At 39.2% G+C, this 20,382-nt stretch overlaps 1 protein-coding gene across 8 annotated transcripts in view; it reads left to right on the top strand.

Annotated features, from left to right (window-relative positions):
* PLCG2 (phospholipase C gamma 2) overlaps positions 1 to 20,382 on the top strand; it is a 79,380-nt gene that overhangs the window by 50,443 nt on the left and 8,555 nt on the right. For all 8 annotated transcript variants that reach the window (XM_069027197.1, XM_069027198.1, XM_069027200.1 and 5 more), the window contains 18 exons: positions 618 to 703; positions 1,621 to 1,741; positions 2,790 to 2,958; positions 4,773 to 4,877; positions 5,102 to 5,191; positions 5,727 to 5,905; positions 6,838 to 7,038; positions 8,318 to 8,437; positions 9,434 to 9,614; positions 10,816 to 10,884; positions 12,046 to 12,155; positions 12,999 to 13,095; positions 14,050 to 14,116; positions 14,369 to 14,526; positions 17,180 to 17,282; positions 18,237 to 18,446; positions 19,035 to 19,180; positions 20,176 to 20,290. In XM_069027197.1, coding sequence (XP_068883298.1) covers positions 618 to 703; positions 1,621 to 1,741; positions 2,790 to 2,958; positions 4,773 to 4,877; positions 5,102 to 5,191; positions 5,727 to 5,905; positions 6,838 to 7,038; positions 8,318 to 8,437; positions 9,434 to 9,614; positions 10,816 to 10,884; positions 12,046 to 12,155; positions 12,999 to 13,095; positions 14,050 to 14,116; positions 14,369 to 14,526; positions 17,180 to 17,282; positions 18,237 to 18,446; positions 19,035 to 19,180; positions 20,176 to 20,290 — 2,327 coding nt within the window. The remainder of the gene's footprint in view (positions 1 to 617; positions 704 to 1,620; positions 1,742 to 2,789; positions 2,959 to 4,772; positions 4,878 to 5,101; positions 5,192 to 5,726; positions 5,906 to 6,837; positions 7,039 to 8,317; positions 8,438 to 9,433; positions 9,615 to 10,815; positions 10,885 to 12,045; positions 12,156 to 12,998; positions 13,096 to 14,049; positions 14,117 to 14,368; positions 14,527 to 17,179; positions 17,283 to 18,236; positions 18,447 to 19,034; positions 19,181 to 20,175; positions 20,291 to 20,382) is intronic.

The raw sequence follows: 20,382 nt of genomic DNA, 5'->3' as shown, positions 1-20,382 counted from the left end.
TTCAGAAATTTAAGTTACTGAAGGGGCTTCTGTTCTTTCCAAGCAGCAGTAGCCTCACTGAGCTCATGTCAGAATTCATTAACTGTACAAAGTATGTGATGAAGAGTTTGAACTGTCTTCAAATGAAGGGGGTTTGCTCGCGTAGCATTGTAGTGGAAAAAAAGGTGTGAAGAGAGGGAGGAGAGATAAACAAATAAAATAATGCAGGGTATGCAATAAAGTGGATATGGATATGGCATACAGGTGTATTTTGAAGTATAAGGTGTGATATCACTCTAAATACCTTCCACATCCCTCCCACATGCTTATGCCTGAGCATGATGAGGTTTAAACGTGTTTCAAAGCTCATGGTTTGCTCTCTAGAAGGATGTCAGAGTTGTTTGCTGATTAGATTGAGCCTTTAGCCTCATATGATTCGGTCCATTCAAAAACCTGATAGCATCACATTGAGTAAAATCTGGTTCTTCAATCAGAAGTATAAAAAAACCCAAACCAAACCAACAACAACAAAAAATCAGGATACATTCTCTATAACAGGAGGCAAAATATCACCGAGTGAGTGAGAATTGGTTGAAACTGACTCCCTGTTTTTTTTACCATTTTCTTTTACTCCTTAGATACCTGACAGGAGATCAGCTTCGCAGTGAATCCTCTACAGAAGCTTACATCAGGTGCCTCAGAATGGGATGTCGATGTATTGAGTGTGAGTAAAGAGCTTGTGGAGTGGTTTATAATATGTTGTCTGCACAAATAGTTTCCTCTGTTTACCAAGAAAGAAAAAAGAACTGAAATCAAGAACTGTTTGTTTTCTGAATTTGAAGTTAGTCATATAAAAAACACTGATTCCTTAAATTGTTTTGCTTATGTCTCACCAATGCCTCATTCACTTCCTCTGATTCTTGTTCTCAGGCAGTTTTAAGAGAGTCTTCCTAAATCTCCTCTCACTTTACACCAAAAATTCAATCTTGAATCTATATGAAAACTTAGGATTTAAGCTGGAGTACTTGTGTAGCATAGATAGATAGTTTATTTACCTGCATGGTAATACAGACAAGCCTAAGGCGCAGAGATTTTTGTGATGTGGTGTCTTTTGTCATCCTGTTTAATTTGCTTGTAAATCAGTAGATGTCTTGGTGCATTTGTTCTCCATCGATTGTGTATATGTCTTCAGCTCTGTGCTTGTGTTCCTTATTGAGAATTTTCGCTTTAATTTCATGTTGTTTATTTGACTAATGCAAAATATATCTCATATTAGAGTTTCAGGGTTAAAATCAACAAAAGCCAGAAGCTCTCAACTTGTCACTTGTTGGAGTGTCTTTATCCCTGGAAAATTACTGTAAACTAATAGATTGACACTATAGTTGCCTGAATCTCTTATTTCCAGAATCCCACATAATATTGCTTGGGGAACATTTTGTAGTGTATTTTATTTGTCTTGCTCTTACTTAAGTAAACTCAGTTTCCTCTGTGAGAGATAGAAATTCATCTGATAGACTATTTTATTAGAACAATAAGGTCTATGAATCAGTATGAACACTGGAGTTTTTATGTATCCTTTTTACTAGAGTCATTTAAAGAACTACTTGCTTTCTTATTTTTTCCTCTGCTTGTCTTTCCTAGTGGATTGCTGGGATGGTCCTGATGGGAAACCCATCATTTACCATGGATGGACACGGACAACAAAGATCAAATTTGATGATGTAGTGCAGGCAATCAAAGACCATGCCTTTGTTACATCTGAGTAAGCTTGATTTTCCTTCAGCTTGTTTTCATATGCTTAGACCTTTCTGAACATAATTTCTCTGTAATCTAGAGCAAAAAGTAATCAGAGAATAATGGATTCCAGTAGTCTTCATTATTGCCACTTGTGGGTCTTTAATAGATGCAGTTTTGAGGAAAAGTCCCAGTGCATAATGATTTATTGCTAAGGAAGATAGTGAGTACCCTAAAGTGGTTTCCAGCTCCTTGTTTGGGTCTTTTTTTTATTAAGTTGAAAGTGAAACTTCAAATGCTTAATAGTATGTCTTAAATCTTTTTCAAAAATTAACAAAATAGTACAATTGACAAATAATATGTCTGTTGGGTGGTGTTTGTGTTGTAGGGGAGGTCTTAGCTGAGAAGATACAAAACACATAGCATGTCTCCTGAATTGGTAACATGGGTTTAGATCTGCATCTCTGCCCTTCTGTAACTTGTACTGAGATGTTCTTAACGTGAAAAATATTACCCAGTATCCGGGAAAGAAATGAAGCTGTCAGTGTCTTGTTTGTCCATGTTACCACTTGGACACAGAGAGGCAGTATTTTCCCATGTGGATCGCAGGAATACTGTGTTAGTGACAACCATAATATGCATTATGGTTTCAGACTCTTCTCATAGTCCATGTGAAGGAAAACAGACACGATTTTGAGGAGAGGAGAAACAAATTTTCACATAATGGTACTTTAGCAGTGCAACTGTGCCCAAAGAGCTTGAAGGGAATCTTTGTCCTTGCAGATATTCAAATCTCGGCTGGATAAAGTTCTAAACAACCTGATCTGACCTAGGAACTGGGCCTTCCCAAAGAAGGGGTTTGGGTTAGATGGACCTTCACAGGTCCCTTCCAACCTTGGCAACTCTGTGATTGCACATCTGTTATTACTTGTTGTGTCTATATCTTCCTTTTGTCTTCTTGTTTCCTTTAAATATTTTCTGTCCTCTGGGGGCTGAGGGAGGGTGTTGTCTTCCTTGCCTTGCCAGCTGTAGCAAAAAGAAATTGTCTTCATTCACCTTGGTTTTGTCCATCAAAGATACCCAGTTATTCTGTCAATTGAAGAGCACTGCAGTGTGGAGCAGCAGCGACACATGGCCAAAGTCTTCAAGGAGGTGTTTGGGGATCAGCTTTTGATGAAGCCTGTTGAAGCCAGTGCAGATCAGCTCCCATCACCAACCCAGCTGAAAGAAAAAATCATCATCAAGGTAGGCTTGCTTTGTGTGCTGGGAGATAAAATAGGAGAACAAGAGCAGGACCAGAAATACTGTTCCTCACTTCACAGATTAGTTTCAAGAAACCCCTTGCTTGAAGTGTTTACTGGTTACATTTGACAGTCATGTACAGTGTTCTGTAAAACTCTGTATTAAAGTGCTTGCTCTTGGTTTCCTTTGCAGTAAGTGTTGGCAGTTCAAGTGCCAGATCAAACGTCAGCTCTTTTCTAAAGGTCTTCCAGCTCCTGAAATGTCACTCTAAATTTCAACAAGGGTTCACTGCTGCAGATGTTTACCACAGAGATTTTACACCACGTGGCGTAAAAATGACAGAAGTATGTTCTTGAATAGAAAGACAGATCAATATTACTATTTTTCAAGACTGCCTTTCTTTCAAGTGAAACCCAAAGCTCTTGCGGCTGCACACTGAGGTTGTGAGGATTTCACAATTGATGAGTGTTTGCTAACTCAGTGTGATTTAAATACACAGTTTAGTGAGTCACTTGTGAAACACAGAGGCACTGCTCTGAGAAGGCAGTCCCCATTAGTGTCCTACCTTGTGGGCAGTGCAGGTGCCCACATCAGCTCTGTTGTGCAACAACAACATAACCAAAAGAAGACTGAAACTGTGGTAGAACTTTTCAAATGGCAACATTTGGTGAAGAATCTCAGGGCTGCTCGTGATCTCTGTAGTAAAACAATAATTGCTTTTGTCCATGCTTCTGTTTTCTTGCTCTTGTAACAGTATTACATCCTGTGTATTAAATACCTGAATGGAAGAAATAAGGGTAGAGAGGTATAAGAATATGTTCTTGAATGTAGGATTGGAAATAACAGAACCCCACTATAAGGTGCAAAAGTTCTGTGCTTAAGTTTTTGGGTCTTTTTTTTGTTCTCCCCAAACTGTCTGTTGTTTCCATGCAGAGCAGAGAGGGAACTTCCATAGGCACATGATTAGTAACATGACAGATCTGGTTTAAAAGGAATTACAAACTATTATGAGTGTGCACAAGAGAACATCCATATCACTCTGTGCTGTCTAAAAGAGCATTGATGAGTCTTTAAATAGATCAGCACCTGCCAGTGAGCTGGTTGTGTTGTTTGGCTTTTGTTTGGAAAATGTTGTCAGTAAACAGTCAGAGGCAACACCTACTTCTCTGGCCTGTGAGATTTTTCAGATAGGTCTGTCAAACTGAAATCAGCCAAGAGTAGGCTGTGTGAACTGAATGTGGTTGAGGTCTGATTTGAGACGATTAATCCCATCATTAACTGCAGTTAAGTAATTGATATTGCCTGTGGCCCCTTGAGACACTTTTGTGAACCCTCTAAGGAAAGTAGAACTTGACTCCTTTTTTCATAAAGGATTTTCCCTTGTACTCATTTTTATCAGAGTGGATTCCTCATTCATTTTAATTCCTTATCTTTTCCTTTTGTTTTTACTTTTGTTCCTTATGAGCTGCTTTCTGCAGAAGGATTGCTGTTTATCCTTATTTCTTGGTATGTGTCACTTCATGTTTTCTGTTCTCTAAAGAATGGTGAGATCTTATCAAACTACTTGTTTCTTCACTGCTTCAATGATACCTCTACTAGTTTTTTTCTAACCTTTATTATGGGATCTAAATTTTAAAGAAAGAAGTTCCAACCCTGTTTTTCCTTGTGGAACAGCTGCTGTTATGATAATGACAGAAGGTGGCTGTGCAATGGAGGGAGGTACTTCCAGTAACACTGAGTGTGCTGAAACATTATGACCAATTTTATGTGTGGTTCTCTCTGAGTGTATGTAAGTTGGTTTTTTTCTTGTTTTTAAGCACAAAAAACTGGGGCCAAAGGGAGATATTGATGTGAACTTGGAAGAAAAGAAAGAAGAAAAGAAGCAACAAGGAGAACTTTACATGTGGGACACAATAGAACAGGTATTGTTTTTATGACATCTGCTACAGGTTGTTACTCAGTTCTGTAATACTGAAAATTTACATAAATTTTCTTAATATTTGTGTAAGTAATATTGTCAGTTGAACAGGTGTGGATGATAGGAAGAAGGTATTTTTTTTGCTGTTGCACCCTGTTTTGAGATTGTGGTTGAGAGTGGTTAGTGAGTTTCCCTCTGTTAATTGTTTTAATATCTCCTAACTTTCAGAAATGGACTCGGCACTACTGTGCTATTGCTGATGAAAAGCTTTCATTCAGTGATGATATAGAACAGAATGCTGATGAAGATTCATCCAAGGTGATGGCTGTGTTTTATTGTTTAAGCATGTTCTTTTTATTATCTCAGATTCTTTCAATGTCTACAGATGTGTGTTTTTTATGCCAATGAAATTGTACAGGTTCCATATCAGATAACAAGTGTGAAGATAAAAAAACCAAAAAAGGGTCTTTGACAAGGTCAGCTCTAGTTAACCTTATTTTTAATAAAATAACTTTTTCCCTTGGTTAATTGAGGACTTGCAAAGAGGAGTACAAGGACAATGAAATGTAACTTCGGTGCTTATATGCTAGTGCTGATGTGTGCACTAAGTCTTTTAAATATTACTGCTATTCTCAAACTAAGCACAACGAACTAATGTGTGTTGTGTTGCTAATGTGTTACTTGGCTGTTGTGGATGGTAAAGCAGGGTAACAAAAAGGTGATTGGCTGGAGAGTTCAGGCCTATGAAGAGCTGAAACCCTGAAATAGTAAATTGTTATATATCACCAATAACAAGTACTCAAAGTCATTAAATTAGAAATGCGCTTTAAAAAATTCTTATTTTCTGGTCTAGGAGGTGAAACGCACTGAACTGCACTTAAAAGAGAAATGGTTCCATGGGAAAATGAAAGGGGGGAGAACAACTGCTGAGAAACTGCTCCAGGAATATTGTGCTGAAATGGGTGGCAAGGATGGGACATTCCTGGTTAGGGAAAGTGAAGCTTTCCCTGATGATTACACCTTGTCATTCTGGTATGGTCATTGTCGTACAAATTTAATGGGGGATTTGTTTATTTTATGGCATTGCACAAAAATGTGTGCATTTTTCAAATACACATTTATACATTTACAGCTGAGAAGAAGTAGGAATAGCACTAGAATGTTGTTGATGGGATTGGGAAAGACTACTTTCTAAAAAACTTCAGTATAGCATTGTGCATTTTGGCAAGGTTGTCAGGGCAGGAATGACCAGTTTGATTCCTCCCCCTCAACTTTTCTAGTGTTCTGGCAGAATACAGGATTTGTTATTTCCTCAGTGAGTGGGCCAAAATTAGATATTTCAATTTAGGGATAAATTGCTGGTTTCTGCACTGAAAAGGTAGTCTCATGAGTTAGTCTTTGTTAGCAGAGATTGATCTTTTCAGTGTAAGGATTTTTCTGAAGGAAAATAATAAAGAATTTTCAGGGGGCTTTTTCTTTGTGTTTTTTTGTTTGTTTGTTTGTGTTTTTTGGGGGGGGATGTTTTTTGGTTTGGTTTGGTTCTGGTTTTTCTTTTTTGTTTGTTTGTTTGTTTGTTTGTTTGTTGGTTTGTGTTTTTTTTGTTTGGTTGGTTGTTTTTGGTAGTCTGGGTTTGGTGTTTTCTTTTTTCTTCTGGTCGGGACATTATAAGGAATAGCCTCAGATGGATTTCTGAATCAGAGAGCTGTCAGAGCAAATTTTACAGAATAAGTTTATGCCAGATTTTAAACTACTGTCAGTTGAAAATTATTTTTTTTGGTCCTGTAACCTCCCATGTCAGAATTTTTGTTACTTGTTACTTTGGCTGTTTTACGAGATGACACAGATTTCTTGCCTCTTCACAAGCTCCCCAAGTAGTCGACCAGGAATGGGTGGAGAAATGCTTTGAAAGAAGAAAATCTGTTACAAACCCTGCATTTCCCTTATGGCCCCCTCTACTCCTTCAGGAGGTCAGGCAGAGTCCAGCACTGCCGGATCCGTTCCACCAGTGATGGGGACACTGTGAAATACTACCTGACAGACAACCTCACCTTTGACAGCATCTATGATCTCATCCAACACTACAAGGAGGCCCACCTGCGATGTGCTGAGTTTGAGCTGCGCCTGACCGATGCTGTGCCTAACTCCAGCCCTCACGAGACCAAAGCGTACGTAGAGCAGGAGACAAGCACTGCTGTCATGTCAGTGCCCTTGCCTTGCTTTAGGTGGGCGTGGATTTCTGCATAGAAAATCCCCTGGATTCAGGAGCATGCTTCAGTGTTGCTTGTCCGTGGAAGCTGGGGGAATAGGCATCCTGAAAGATGCTGAGTGAGAACACTGACTTTGTGAGAACCTGGTACAACAAAGAGTGGTCACTGAGAAAGCAATTTCCTAGCAGCAGCTGGCAGATCAGTGAGAACTGTAATGCTGTGGAAATGTGCCAATTCTTCCTTTGTCTGTGCCGTGTTTTACAACACCCGGTGGGTTGGGTTAGATATTTAGTAGCTGGCTGTGGTTTGGACACTAAGTGGTCATGGTCTGTGCCATCTGGAAGCTCTGTTACTGGGGCAATGAGCCCAAACAGCTACGTTTGCCTAATCCCACCCACCACCTCACCCTGTCAGAGCTGGTTAGGCTGACTTCACCCCGTGTGATAGGAACTAAGCACGGTGTTTATTTCCAGCTGGTATTTGTCTGCCATAGATCCTGGGCAGAGCTTATTCTTGTTTTTTGGCAGAACACTGTAATCACTGCCCTTTGTTCTGTTTTCTTTGCAGTGGGTAAAAGTAAATCTACTTTGCATGTAAAATGCTAATCTGTGACTTTAAATTTTTTTTTTTTTCCCTCCCTGGGATCTGGGAGTCACTGAACATACACAGATAACTTTGGAAGTCAGTGAGAGGGGAAGGAGAATTTAAAGGTTAGAATTTCCTGCCTTTCTGCAGAAGCTGGAGCTACACTGCCAGTATAAGTGGCCGCAGCTTCACTGAAGGCACTTTGGAGCCAAGACAGCTCCATCCCTATGGTGAAAGATAAAATCAAGCTCTGAATAAAAATTCAAATCCCTGGTGTCTTTCTTTTGTCTGTGTTTAGGCTTTATCTTAAATCTACTGTGTCAAAATGTAATAAGTACTGAAAACTGAATGGCAGACTAAAAGCAGGATGCAGTTCCTTTGTTTCAGGAACAAATGCAGATTTATGTTTTATGATTTCAGACAGACAAGGTGTTCTGATATATTCATGATGCTTTCATCCAAAATAAACTGCTGTCTTACAATGTTTTGTAATAAACTGCTGTCACAGGCGCCAAGATGGGGAAAATCTAATGCATAATTTTTCTTAGAATGTTTGAAACTCTGTTGTTAATAATGCTGTCTGTTATTCTCCATAAATGACATTTGACAAGCCTTGTAATGCCTTGCCCGTTCTGGATTTTGACTGTTGCAGTTGGTACTATAACAACTTGAGTCGGGGTGAGGCAGAAGACATGCTCATGCGAATTCCTCGGGATGGAGCCTTTCTCATTAGAAAGAGAGATGAACCTGATTCTTTTGCCATGACTTTCAGGTAAGAAAAGACAGATAGGATTACCTTACCTAGCAGCCCAACAATATTCTGGTTTTTCTTATTAAAAAAATAATGGTTTTAGAGTCATGCTATTCTTGCTCTCAAACGATGAATAATTACCGTGGTTGATTTGTGCAGCAAGCCCATGTATGAGAGTGTGTGCAAGAGTTGATTTGTGACTGGCCTAAACGTTTATGCTTTTATAAAGATTGTTTGAGCACCAGCTGTCCCTTTCTTCGCATACAGAACTATGGATGGCCCTTCTTTCTTTCCCTGATGCTCCTTGCTAAAGGGTGTTATTTTGAAGTTTCCTTTGGTGCAGATTCATCAATTATTCTATGTCCCTATCACCTAGAAATCCTGACCTGTCATATAACTGAAATGTCAAAGTGAAATTGTTGGCTCTTCTTGCCAGGGAAAATAGTTTTGAATAGTTTTGTGATTCTTGTAAAAACATTAATGAAATATATAGAATTGGAGTGTTCTCCGTCGTGCCTTCAGAGAAAATTGTGTTTCTCTGAAAATGTGTAATTTAGCAACATGTAAAGTTGCTTACTTGCATGCCTTGTGTGTTGAAGATTTCCAAAATTCCCCAGTCTCCTGTGTACTTTGGGTTGAAGTTTTCTGCTGTTGCCAAGGTGGATATTGAAGTAACTGGAGCTGCAGCATCTCAATAAAATCATTTCAAAGCAGCATCTTGAAAAGGGTGTAGGGGTCTTTTTGGGTGGGATGGTTGTCAATGGATGGTTTTACTGCATTTATCAATGCAAGCACAAACCTTGTATTTGACCACAAGAGATTTTTTTTCTTTAAAAATTGATTTCTGTAGATACCAAAATGGTTATAATAATCATAATCATTGAATAAAAGAGACTTTGTTAGAGGGAGAAGTCATTTCACATGATGAAGGTGCACAAAGCAGCTTTGGTCCAGTTCAGAGCCCGGTGCTCTCCCTGCGAGCACCGACACCTCTTGAGCTGTGCCCTTGTTCCGCAGAGCGGAGGGGAAGGTGAAGCACTTCCGAATCCAGCAGGAGGGGCAGCACTTTGTGCTGGGAACCTCGGCCTACTTTGAGAGCTTGGTGGAGCTGGTGACGTACTACGAGAAGCACCCGCTGTACAGGAAGATGAAGCTGCGCTACCCCGTGACGGAGGAGCTGCTGGAGCGCTACAGCACGGTACTGGGATACTGGGAGGGACTGGGGTGCTGGGCTGGGCTCTGCCTCTGGTACAGGATCTCTGGGGGAGGTTAAGCAGGTCACCTTCTGTGAAACTGAGATGGCTATACTGAATTCTTTCACAGAAGTGTGAAGGACAGCTTCATCTTTGATTACAGGCCAACTTTTGCCTTCCCCATGATTTCATTAGAGAAGCCCCATTGTGTACTGGGAGTTGTTGCCCTACTAAAATGAGTTTTTGATAACAGCCTTGCCTACCGTTGGGACTGTCTTCTATTGCTGAAGTGGGCAGTGATTCTTAAAATGGTCATGCAGATGCCATTTGCTAAGTGCTTCAGAAAAAATTAAATATTCTGCTGTACCTCTCACTCTGGACATTTCAGGGACAGTGTCCTACTGCCTTCTGTGGTAAAAGGTACTTCTGAAGGCTGACTCTTTGAGATAAGCATGAGGAAATCTCCCCAAGAGACTTATCTCTGGCTATTGACTAAACTAGGAGCCTGGATAATTGGCTGAGGATAAAGGTCTACTATCTGGATGGATGTGTTTCATTTTGAGGGAGATTTGCTTTGGAAAGCCTGAGGGTGCTGTCTTCACTTTTCAAGTATATGTCTTTTAGAAGCTGCAGGAAACTACATCTGGCAGGTCTGAAGAAATCAAAACCTGGGGATTTTGTTTTTTCTGGGGAGACTAAAAGGGACTAAAAAGATTTTAGACCTCGGGATTTTTTATAATGTTGCCTACAGCAAAGGTTCTGTATCTTAGGACTGGGATCAAATGGAATCACAAGGAGAGAATAAAATGAAAATATGACTCTGTATATTGTTTAGAGTTCTTATCTAATAGTGAAACCAATACTGGTACAAAAGTACTGTAACATGGAGATCATAAGTGTAGGTATTCCATTTCTGGTTGCACACAGAAGAGTAATCACAATCAAAAAACCTTTTGACTGATTAAGTGATACCTTTATGAGGTATTGCTGTTCATTAAACTGAGGCATCGACTGATTAAATAACAAACTCATCTTCAGTTATGTTCAACTATAGAAGTGAGCAAAACAGAGGTGTCTGGCTTCCCTTCTCTTGTGCTGGGCTATGTGCTATCAAAAAGGTGGTTTCAGAAATGACTGTTCTATAAACATGGAGTACTTCTATAATTTTTGATTCCTGAAACTTATTTTTTTCTTTCTTGTTTTTAGGAAAAAGATATTAATTCACTCTATGAAGTCAGGATGTATGTGGAACCTAGTGAAATCACCCCCACAGTGGTATGCTTAAAGAGAGATATTCACACTTGCTGTAGACTTCTGAAAATTAGACTTATTGGTTTCGTGTTAGCAGTAATAAAAAGAACTGAAAGCATCAGGCTGCTTGATCTATGGGGGACTGGACAGCAGAAATTTAAAGGGTGTGACTTTTTTCTAGCCTCTCTTCAGAATTTGTACCCACTTATTTTCTTGTACAAATCCTGTAGTGGTTCATTTAGACTCACTTGGGCTCATTTGGGCACTTTTTGCTCTTGGGTCTGTGGAGGTGATTTGGTTTGGTGGGCTCCCAAATTAAATACCTGTGAGAGGTTTCAATTTGAGAAGGCCACATCTTCATGGAAAGAAAGTACAACATGAACATTTCTGTGCCTGTGGGTGTCTGTACACACACTCCTTCCATTAGCAAGCATGTTCTGCATGCACAAATAAGTGCAGGCTTTATTCATGTGCTTTCTATAAAAATCTGGTGCCTTTGGTCTATTGATGAGTTATTAGAGTTTTTATTCTTTTAAGATATAGATACCATTTTAAAAACAAGTGTCACAGCAAACACTACTTATCTGGAATTCTTGCTAGTGTCTACCTATTTGTAAATTCTCAAGAAAATCACCTGCTTGTAAATTTTGTGACTAATTCTTTTTAGTCTTTTTGGCCAGTGAATTTGCATTGCTGATGAAGCATTTGTGTAGTAGTAAATTCAAGTAAAGGTTTAGCTCATCCTGCTAAAACTGCATGTCTTCCTAAAGGAAGTGTGACCAGCAGGATAGCTGATGTGGTTTTGAAGTGGAGATTTTGTAGGCACCTAAGCCTGAAAACTCCAAATGCTTATGAACATGTGTTATAAAATAGAGGATTTGTATTTCACCTTGTGTTTTTTTTTTTTAAATTTTTGTTTTATGCCATAATTGTATTGCAGCACCCAAAAAAGAATTTTTTTTATATTCCCTTCTTTTCCAAGATGATAGTTGAAGAATACCAAAGTGGCATCACTTGCTTCCACCAATAGATGTCACTCTGGAACTTCAGTATTTAGTTTTCTAAGCTTCATAACAACAACAAAAAATAATCCAATCCTCCCTATTTTTTTTTTTTAAGATTGCATTATTGATTATTTTATGACCTGTCCCCCCAGATGACCCCTTTTCTCTGTTTCTCTTAAAGCCTCAGAGAACAGTGAAAGCCTTGTATGACTACAGAGCCAAAAGGAGTGATGAATTGAGCTTCTCTCGAGGAGCTTTAATTCATAATGTCACAAAGGAAACTGGAGGCTGGTAAGGACAAAGATTCCTCTTGGGAGAACTTCTGGTGACTTACTAGATGGAGGAAAAAATGAACTTTGAGTAGTAGTTTTAAAAAACTGCCTGTTGTCTGATTGCTGCTTATTAACTGTGCCCTTATAAATCTTAATGCCAGTATATTAAAAAAAAACCAACCAAACACAAAATCCCCTCATCTTCAATTCTCCGTTCATGTCTTTTTCATTTTTCTATCCTGCAGCAATAACCTCAGCCTGCAGAACCTTCATAGCCTGGTATATCCAGTATTTTTCCCATACTATCCAGTATTTTCCCATAATATCCAGTATTTTTCCCATCTATCCTTCCTGGACATCTGTGTTCTGGGAAGTCATGCATCTCTTATCATTGCAATCATTGCTCTGCTTCTGTCCTTGCTCTGCTAAGCATGTCTCAGGAATCAAACCCACCTTTTTTAGTGCTCTGTACAGTCTCCTTTCATAACAGGTTTTCTTTTTTAGCTGGCTTGTAAATTGCTTGTAAAGCTTGGGAATCTAATGTTTCCCTGTAGTTTCTACAGGGTAATCAACCACATAATAGTATTTTTAGTACTGGAGGGGGAAAAAGCCTCTTAAGTCATTAATTGCAGTTTACAGTAACTGTAATTCCTCTGAAATCATCTGTTACTACAGTTAATGATCACTTTGTTAGAGCTTTTAGCTACTTCATCATTTATATTTTGGTGATAGCCAGCTAGACAATCTAGTGTGGGGTATTAATGACCAATTTCTTGGGGATTATTGCTTCATTAATGGCCTGTTGAAGCTCTTTAACTATTTTTTTTTTTTTCATTCTGTCTACTATTCTGTTTAAATTCAGGTGGAAGGGGGATTATGGAGAAAAAGTCCAACATTATTTTCCATCTAATTATGTTGAAGATCTGTCATCTGATAGCTCTGCTGAGCTTGAAAATCAGGTGAGGGTTATGGTTTGAACGCTACATTTCCTTGGCTATCTGCTGGAAGTGGAAGTCTGGTTTATACACTCACAGCTCTGTGTGCTGTGTTTGAGAGAGCACAGAATAGAGGAATGAATGCATTTTTCATTGTTCTCTGCTGCTGAATATTTTCTTCAGGGCATCCCATGCTGAAAGCTATTTAAGGAGATAGACTATCCTGAGTTGGAAGGGACCCCTAGGTATCTGTGATTCTATGATAGCTGAATTGGTGAGGTTTTAGGAGATTCTGGTTGTTTCCTGCTCATAAAAATCATAAACAGTTTAGATTTTTCATAGTTTGGCTAAACAATAACATGCCTGAAACTTAACTAGTTTTCCTTTATAGTCACTGTCTTAATATTTGCAAATAAGAAAATTATATGTCCAAACACACCTTACTTGTCATTTTACTCTTCATTATAGAGTTTTTACGCATAGCTAACCCAATCCTGTTTGTCAAAAGAATCTAAAATATATGGTCCTGTGTCTTGGACAAAGAGCTCTTGAACAAAAGAAAACAGAACTCCACAGTAATAAGTTTTGACATTTTTGAATTTTAAAAATAAAACATTGAATTCTTTTGTTCTTCTGAAGCACTTCCAATGATTTTCCAGAAGTCTTTGTAGAAAACCACAAGTATTACATTTCCTGCCCCCTGGTTACTGTAACCTTAAGCAGACTTGAAAAATGAACAGTTGTGTCAGGACAGAAGCTACTACAAAGTAATCTTGTTTTGACTGCTCTCACTGAAGAGATCCTCGTGTGTTTTTTAGATATGAAAACAGGCTTTTAAACACAGGCTTTCAAACATCATAGTGGGCATGCTTTCAGTAAAGCTGAGATTAGATTTAATGGTGCACATTTATTATTTGTTAATGTCCTGTGCGTGTTCACTCAAGAGATTTAGGATCAGATTTAACTCATGTTTTTCAGATCATTGAGGACAACCCACTGGGCTCTCTGTGTCGTGGCATTCTGGTGCTCAATACGTACAACGTTGGTATGTATTTTCTGGTGCTTATACATGGACGCCTGACCTTTCTCTGTTGAGTAGACTCTTTTATGTTTATCAGGAGGGATTTTAAAAAGACCAAATCAAGCCCCCCAAACACCTACTTGTATTAATATAGCCAGCACAATTAATATGTTGAAAATTCCTAACAGTATCTGCTGCAATAAATCAACAATGGCAGCTTAGAAAAAGAGCTGTTGGATTTCAGTATAAATTTCTTGCTATGGTTTTTCCTAATAGTGAAAATTCCACAAGGAAAACACAAAAAGCCTTTTGTCTTCATTCTGGAACCTAAGAATCCAGAGGATCCATGTGTTGAGTTTGCAACTGATAAAGTAGAAGAACTCTTTGAATGGTACCAAAGTATCCGTGAGATCACTTGGAAAACAGCAGAAGAGGTATTGCTACAAATTTATCTGTTGTTGTTTTAAATAATGTACAGCTATAAATTTGCAATAGATTTTGTCTTTAGCTGCCCTCTATTGCTAAATGTTGCTCTCACATGGTCCTTGACCCTCTCTCATAGTGCTGTTGTCTGTTCATTTTATTGATGCTGTGAATCTTGTTCCATAACCTCTCTGGGGAATGGTAGGTGAATTAGCGTTTTACATAAATTGATGTTAACAGGAGTTTTCCAGCAGAGTACTGTCTGTGATGCACCCTGCCCCTCAGTGAAGTGTGCTTGCTAGGCCAGAGTGGATACCACTGCAATTTTACAGCTGGTCACACTGGTTCATCCCAGTGTTAAGCAGCAGAAGCTCTGATATCAGACTGTTCTTTTCAGAGCTGTGAATCCACCAGTGAGAATGTGTGAAATCTGAGCTGCCATCCTCTAAACTCTATCCTCTTTGCTAACTATTTTCTAGTGAATGCAGTGGCACTGATAGAGAATTGTTTGGCTAATACTTTATTTGTAACTAATAACCACATTCTGGGTTTTCCTGTTCTTCAATAGTAGCATTTCCAAAAACTTGCCTAAAAATTGAAGGATTCTGCCTAAATTTAACTTTTATGTTCCTCTACTGCCACTTAAAGACATTCTTCAGGACTTGCTTTTCCTGCTCTGATGTACTAATTTACCTCCCTGTAATCTTTTCTAGTATTTAAGAAGTCTCTGAATTGACCAAAAAGTCCTTACTTTGGCTGTTCTTAAGGATACTTTTTTTTTTTAATATTGCTTTTATTCACCTTTTATTGTTAAGTGGGTGATATGGTTGATGGAAAATGTGTTTCAGTATCACGTTGGCTCATGCTGTTTATCTGTCATATGGAATGGAAGTGCTCTGAGGGTTGTCCTGATCCTATTTATAGCAGACAAGTTGATGTCTCAAGCAGAGGACTGTAAATACAGCAAGGGGAGAAGCAACAGGAGCTGTTGACCTATTGTTGGGGGAGGAGAGATACAGTTCTTGTGCCAGGCTTTCATTTAGAAATAAAAATGAGAAAAAGAGAAACATGACCTAAAAGAAACGTCTCCAAATCGAATGTTTTTTATGCCACAACAATGGCTCTTCAGGAGCCTGGCAGCTTTTTCTCTCTCTGTACAGTTGGAGAAGTATTAAAACAGTGTGTTCAAAGATGCTTTAAAACTCATTTCTGTCACTTGGGAGGCCTTTCTAGCAGCGTGGCCTCTACAAAGTTCACATGATAGACTGACTGCAGCATGGGGAGGGGATGAAGGTGAGGCAAGGCCCTTGTTGTCAGTACAGTTAACAGGCTGAATTTTGGGAAGGAAAAAGCACAGTGAGTTAAGACTCTGCTGCAATGTGATACAGAGGGATTTATTAATGAGTTTGGTTTTGGGCAATGTCTGTTATGTACAAAAAATAAAACTAAGCTTCGTGTCTCTTGTAATCTCTGCTCAGTACTGATATTTGCCATGCTCCCCGGGGTGGTTGTTCCTTGCTCTCCTGCTTGGTTATCACTAGAGGGTTCTGGCTAGAGAGGAGCTCATGCCACCTAAAAGTGATCTTTTGCTGCTTGGAGCTCTGGTTACTGTTGAGCAATGTCTGGGAACTGTGGTGGATCACTAAGTACAACGAGGTTTGTACAGCTTTTTCTGAAGATTATTTCCAAGTCTAAAAACTGTATTCTTCTTTGTCTTTCTTAGACTTCAATGTATAATCCTGGGTTCAGTGAGATATTCTGGAAACCCATGGCTCCCTAGTTCTGATTTTCATTCCTTTTATGTTTGTCTTGTTGAGGGAATTCTTTTGGAAGGCTTCCTGATTGCTGCTGCTTCATGATCTTTTGTGCCAAAGCTAATCACTGTTCAGTATGGGACTCTTCTAACATGTTTTATTCTGTAGCTGCTTCTCATGCCTGAAAAGCCTCCAGCCCAAATGTCTCTACTCAGGACATGTCTTTCTGCTTTCAGCAGTTCCCAGTCTCTGCTGGCAGGGAACATTGCTCAGCTTCCACAGAGCAGGTGCTTGCAAACGTGGAAGTAGAGAGAGTGGGTTTAGTAGTGGGGATTTCAACAAGACTGCACATGATTTTCCTTACAGAACATGATGGGTTTGGTGCACAAATAGAAAACAACATAAGAATGATGCACAGAGGGTTTGAATTTCACTGTTTGGGAGTTACTAACAAGACTTAAGTTCTGCCAAGGATTATAAATAGATACAGAGACACTTCACTACCCTTTGCATTTTTTCTGCATACATTTACATTTATATGAGGTATAGGGTTAAGAATGTAACTAAAATTGAACTGAGTAGAGCCACATTAAAAGAAAAAAATAATTTTTCCAGGATTCTGAGCAGGACTGGTGAGGGAAGAACTGAAACCCTTGCTTGTTAAAACCCCAAACACCACCTTTCTCCCCACCAAAAAAAACCCCAAAACTACATCCCCAGCTAAACCTCGCTGTTGGGTTATTGCCTGTTCTCTGACTTGGGTCTGAAAGGCCATTACATCTGTGCAAGTGTGTAAAGTATCAGGTAGGAATCTGGGCACCAGAGAAGGCATTCATTAGAGTGCACCCTGGAGCTACTGTGCCATAATACTCGGTGTGCCTATAATCTAAAACTTTGTTATGTTTTCCAGGAGAACAGGAGGAAATACTGGGAAAAGAATCAGTTAATTGCTATTGAATTATCTGATCTGGTAATCTACTGCAAGCCAACAAGCAAAACCAAGGACAATTTAGGTATTGCCTTTGATGTTACATTGGAATTTTACCCTTTCTACTATCTTTACAGATGTTAGTTGGGATTTTAGGTCTGAAGATAAAATCTATCCTACTGGAAAACAAAGTTCTGCCTCACCTAGGCAGTTTTCAATAGCACTTTGAAACTGTACACCAGGGAACTTGGTGCTGTTCATCTATCACAAAAGAACTGTCACAAATTTTAATTAGTTAACTAGAGGCACCCTCTCAGATGTATATTCCATGGGGAAGCTCACTAGTTACATCTCAATTGACTTTTTTGAGACTAAAAACTCTGGCTGAACACTTGTGATTTGTTTGTAAAAAATCTTCATAAATAGGTTTACAGTGCATTTTTAATTTTTACTGTAAGAACATGTTAGCCAGGACTAAGCTGTTGGAATGATGTATGGCTTCATAATATAACTGGGCCTGTGTAAGTGCAGCTGTGGATTGTGACACTGAAATATGTACTTTTTATTCCAGTTTTTTGTCATTGCTGCTGGAGAAGCCAGCAAGCGTGCCCTTTTTCTTTAAGTTTCTTTGCAAATGTTTTTAATAAGCTGTCACTGCATTTAAGACATTATAATTATAGTCATTGTTTGAGGCATTGGCTAACCCTGGCTCACCCTTTCTTCTCCCCATTTAAACCCAGGAAAAGATGTCTCATTTAAATATGTGTTATAGTGATCAGAAGTACATTATTAGCAATGAGATGAGAACATGACTACAGGCTCTTATCTGCCCTTCTGTAAAGCATGTGGCAGGCAGGCAATTTTAACTTTCAGGCTTGATTTTCAACCAATTTGCCGTGTCTGCATGAAAACTGTGCCAATTATTGCATTAAAGGACAAGGCAAAACAAAGTAAAACAAAGTGCTGGTAAAAATACAGTATAAATGTCAACTTCTTTCTTCCTTTGGTAACCACTGTTCTTCCTCCCATCCCTGTGTAGACAATCCTGATTTCAGAGAAATCCGTTCTTTTGTGGAAACCAAGGCAGAGAGCATCGTTAAGCAAAAGCCACTGGAGTTGTTGAAGTACAACCTGAAGGGTTTGACTCGTGTCTATCCCAAAGGACAGAGGGTTGACTCATCCAACTATGACCCATTTCGCCTCTGGCTTTGTGGCTCCCAGATGGTGGCTCTGAACTTCCAAACTCCAGGTAATTTTCCCTTTGATAAAGGATCTAATGCACCTTCCATTTCACTACAAATGAGCCCTTTTCTGGCCCTTCTGCCCTTCTAATCACCGTCCTATTTATTTGGACTTCCTGCAAGAAAGGGTGTTTAAAGTTTGCTTTTTAATGTGTGGGTTGCCATCCAGAGCTGGGCCCCAGAAATAGATCTCCAAAAGTCCTGTCTCTGAGCCTAACTGCCCCCAAACCCTGAAAGATTTATTTCACCTCAATCTCTTTGTGATAAGCAAGGAGAGATGTTTACGGTGAGTTTCAGGTGGATGAATGGTTGTGCAGCCATAGGGAAGGCTGTATTCCACTTCCTGGTGAGGGCCAGCTAGTTTGTGACACATTGATAGGAAGCTAATTGGGGATGGAGATGGGTTTTTTGGGATTAAAATTGGTGAGAAATGGCCTGTCAGATTCAGTTGCTGAAGGAAGCAAGTCTCTCACCGTTCCAGCTCTTTCTGATGAAGTGGTGACCAGAAAGAATTGCAGAGAGGAGCTGTTAATCTGGTATTTCCATATCTTTATTCCAGGGGATCTTGTGTTGTGACTGTTTAATTCTCTCCCCAGATAAATACATGCAATTGAACCATGCCTTGTTTTCCTTGAATGGACACACTGGCTATGTGCTGCAGCCAGAGAGCATGAGAAATGAGGAGTATGACCCAATGCCAAATGACTCCAAGAGGAAATTGCAGATGATTATGACAGTGAGGGTAAATCTCTTGTAAATTATGCTTTTTACAAGTCATAAATATCTATAAAACTAAAAATAAAGCTATTATGTTTCAGAGCAAGATCTGACAGATTGTCAAAATACAGTTTTTAAATGTCAGTGTGTGTGAGAATAAAAGTAACTTCACTGGTTCCTGAAAAGAAATACATGTCTTTATCATGCTAATGAAGAACGTGCTATAGGACTGAAACCACAATCCTGGGATGATTTAGTGTAATTTCTAATAAAAACATCAAATGAACTCACTTGAGTTTCCAATCAAATGGGCTCTTAGTGGCAGGGTCCTATTGGAGATTGATTAGCAGCACACTAACTAGTTTAGGGGTTTTGAGTGTGAAAGAAAGGTATTTATAATGACATGTAGAAACTAAACAGAAAACCTAATAAACTGACCCCCACTTCATCATATTTAATCCACTATGACTTAATCTGAATGTCATTCTCATTTTTCTTCAAGAGATGAGTTTATCATTGGAAAGTTTTGCCATCTTGACTGGGTGCCAGACAGGGTTGGACTTGTTTCTGTTCTCAGTTGCTGTGCAGTAAGACATGTCCTTTCAAAGTATGTTTTCTGAGAAAGAGGAAGCACATTAATTGCTCTTCACTACAGTTTAAAGATGAGGTAAACGGCTGTAATTCAAAGCAGAAATGTCTTGAAATGGGTATATAATGAAGACAGAAGAAAGATAACAAAACTTGTGCTACAGGCCTGGCCTGGAGCTGCACACTATGTGTGATGAATGTCAGCTACAGTGCCTTTTTTTTTCACAATGAAAATCATTGAGTTACCCAGACTATGGAAGGTATTGTTATTGGTGGCACAGATGATACATGCAAACATATCCAAGAGAGAGAATGTGCACTTTTCCATGTTCTGGATTTTTCCCCCCTCTAGTTCTGTAGGCTACTTCTATTCAGCAACAAAGATGCCAAGTTTCCTTGAGAGGTGGTTATAATTTACAGTTGCTTTTGCAGGTTTTAGGTGCTCGTCATCTCCCTAAACTTGGTAGAAGCATCGCCTGTCCCTTTGTAGAGGTTGAAATTTGTGGGGCTGAATACGATAACAACAAATTCAAGACAACAGTTGTGAGTGAGTATCTGGGTTTGTGTGTTGCTGGGATATGGTTGTACTTCCAGGGTACTTAAACAACGTGAGCAGAGGATGAACACTGTAGGGGGAGT

The sequence above is a fragment of the Aphelocoma coerulescens genome, chromosome 11, assembly GCF_041296385.1.
Source record: "Aphelocoma coerulescens isolate FSJ_1873_10779 chromosome 11, UR_Acoe_1.0, whole genome shotgun sequence".
NCBI lineage: Eukaryota > Metazoa > Chordata > Aves > Passeriformes > Corvidae > Aphelocoma > Aphelocoma coerulescens.
The sequence above is the reverse complement of the archived record's forward strand: the minus strand, read 5'-3'. Positions and strand labels throughout refer to the sequence as shown.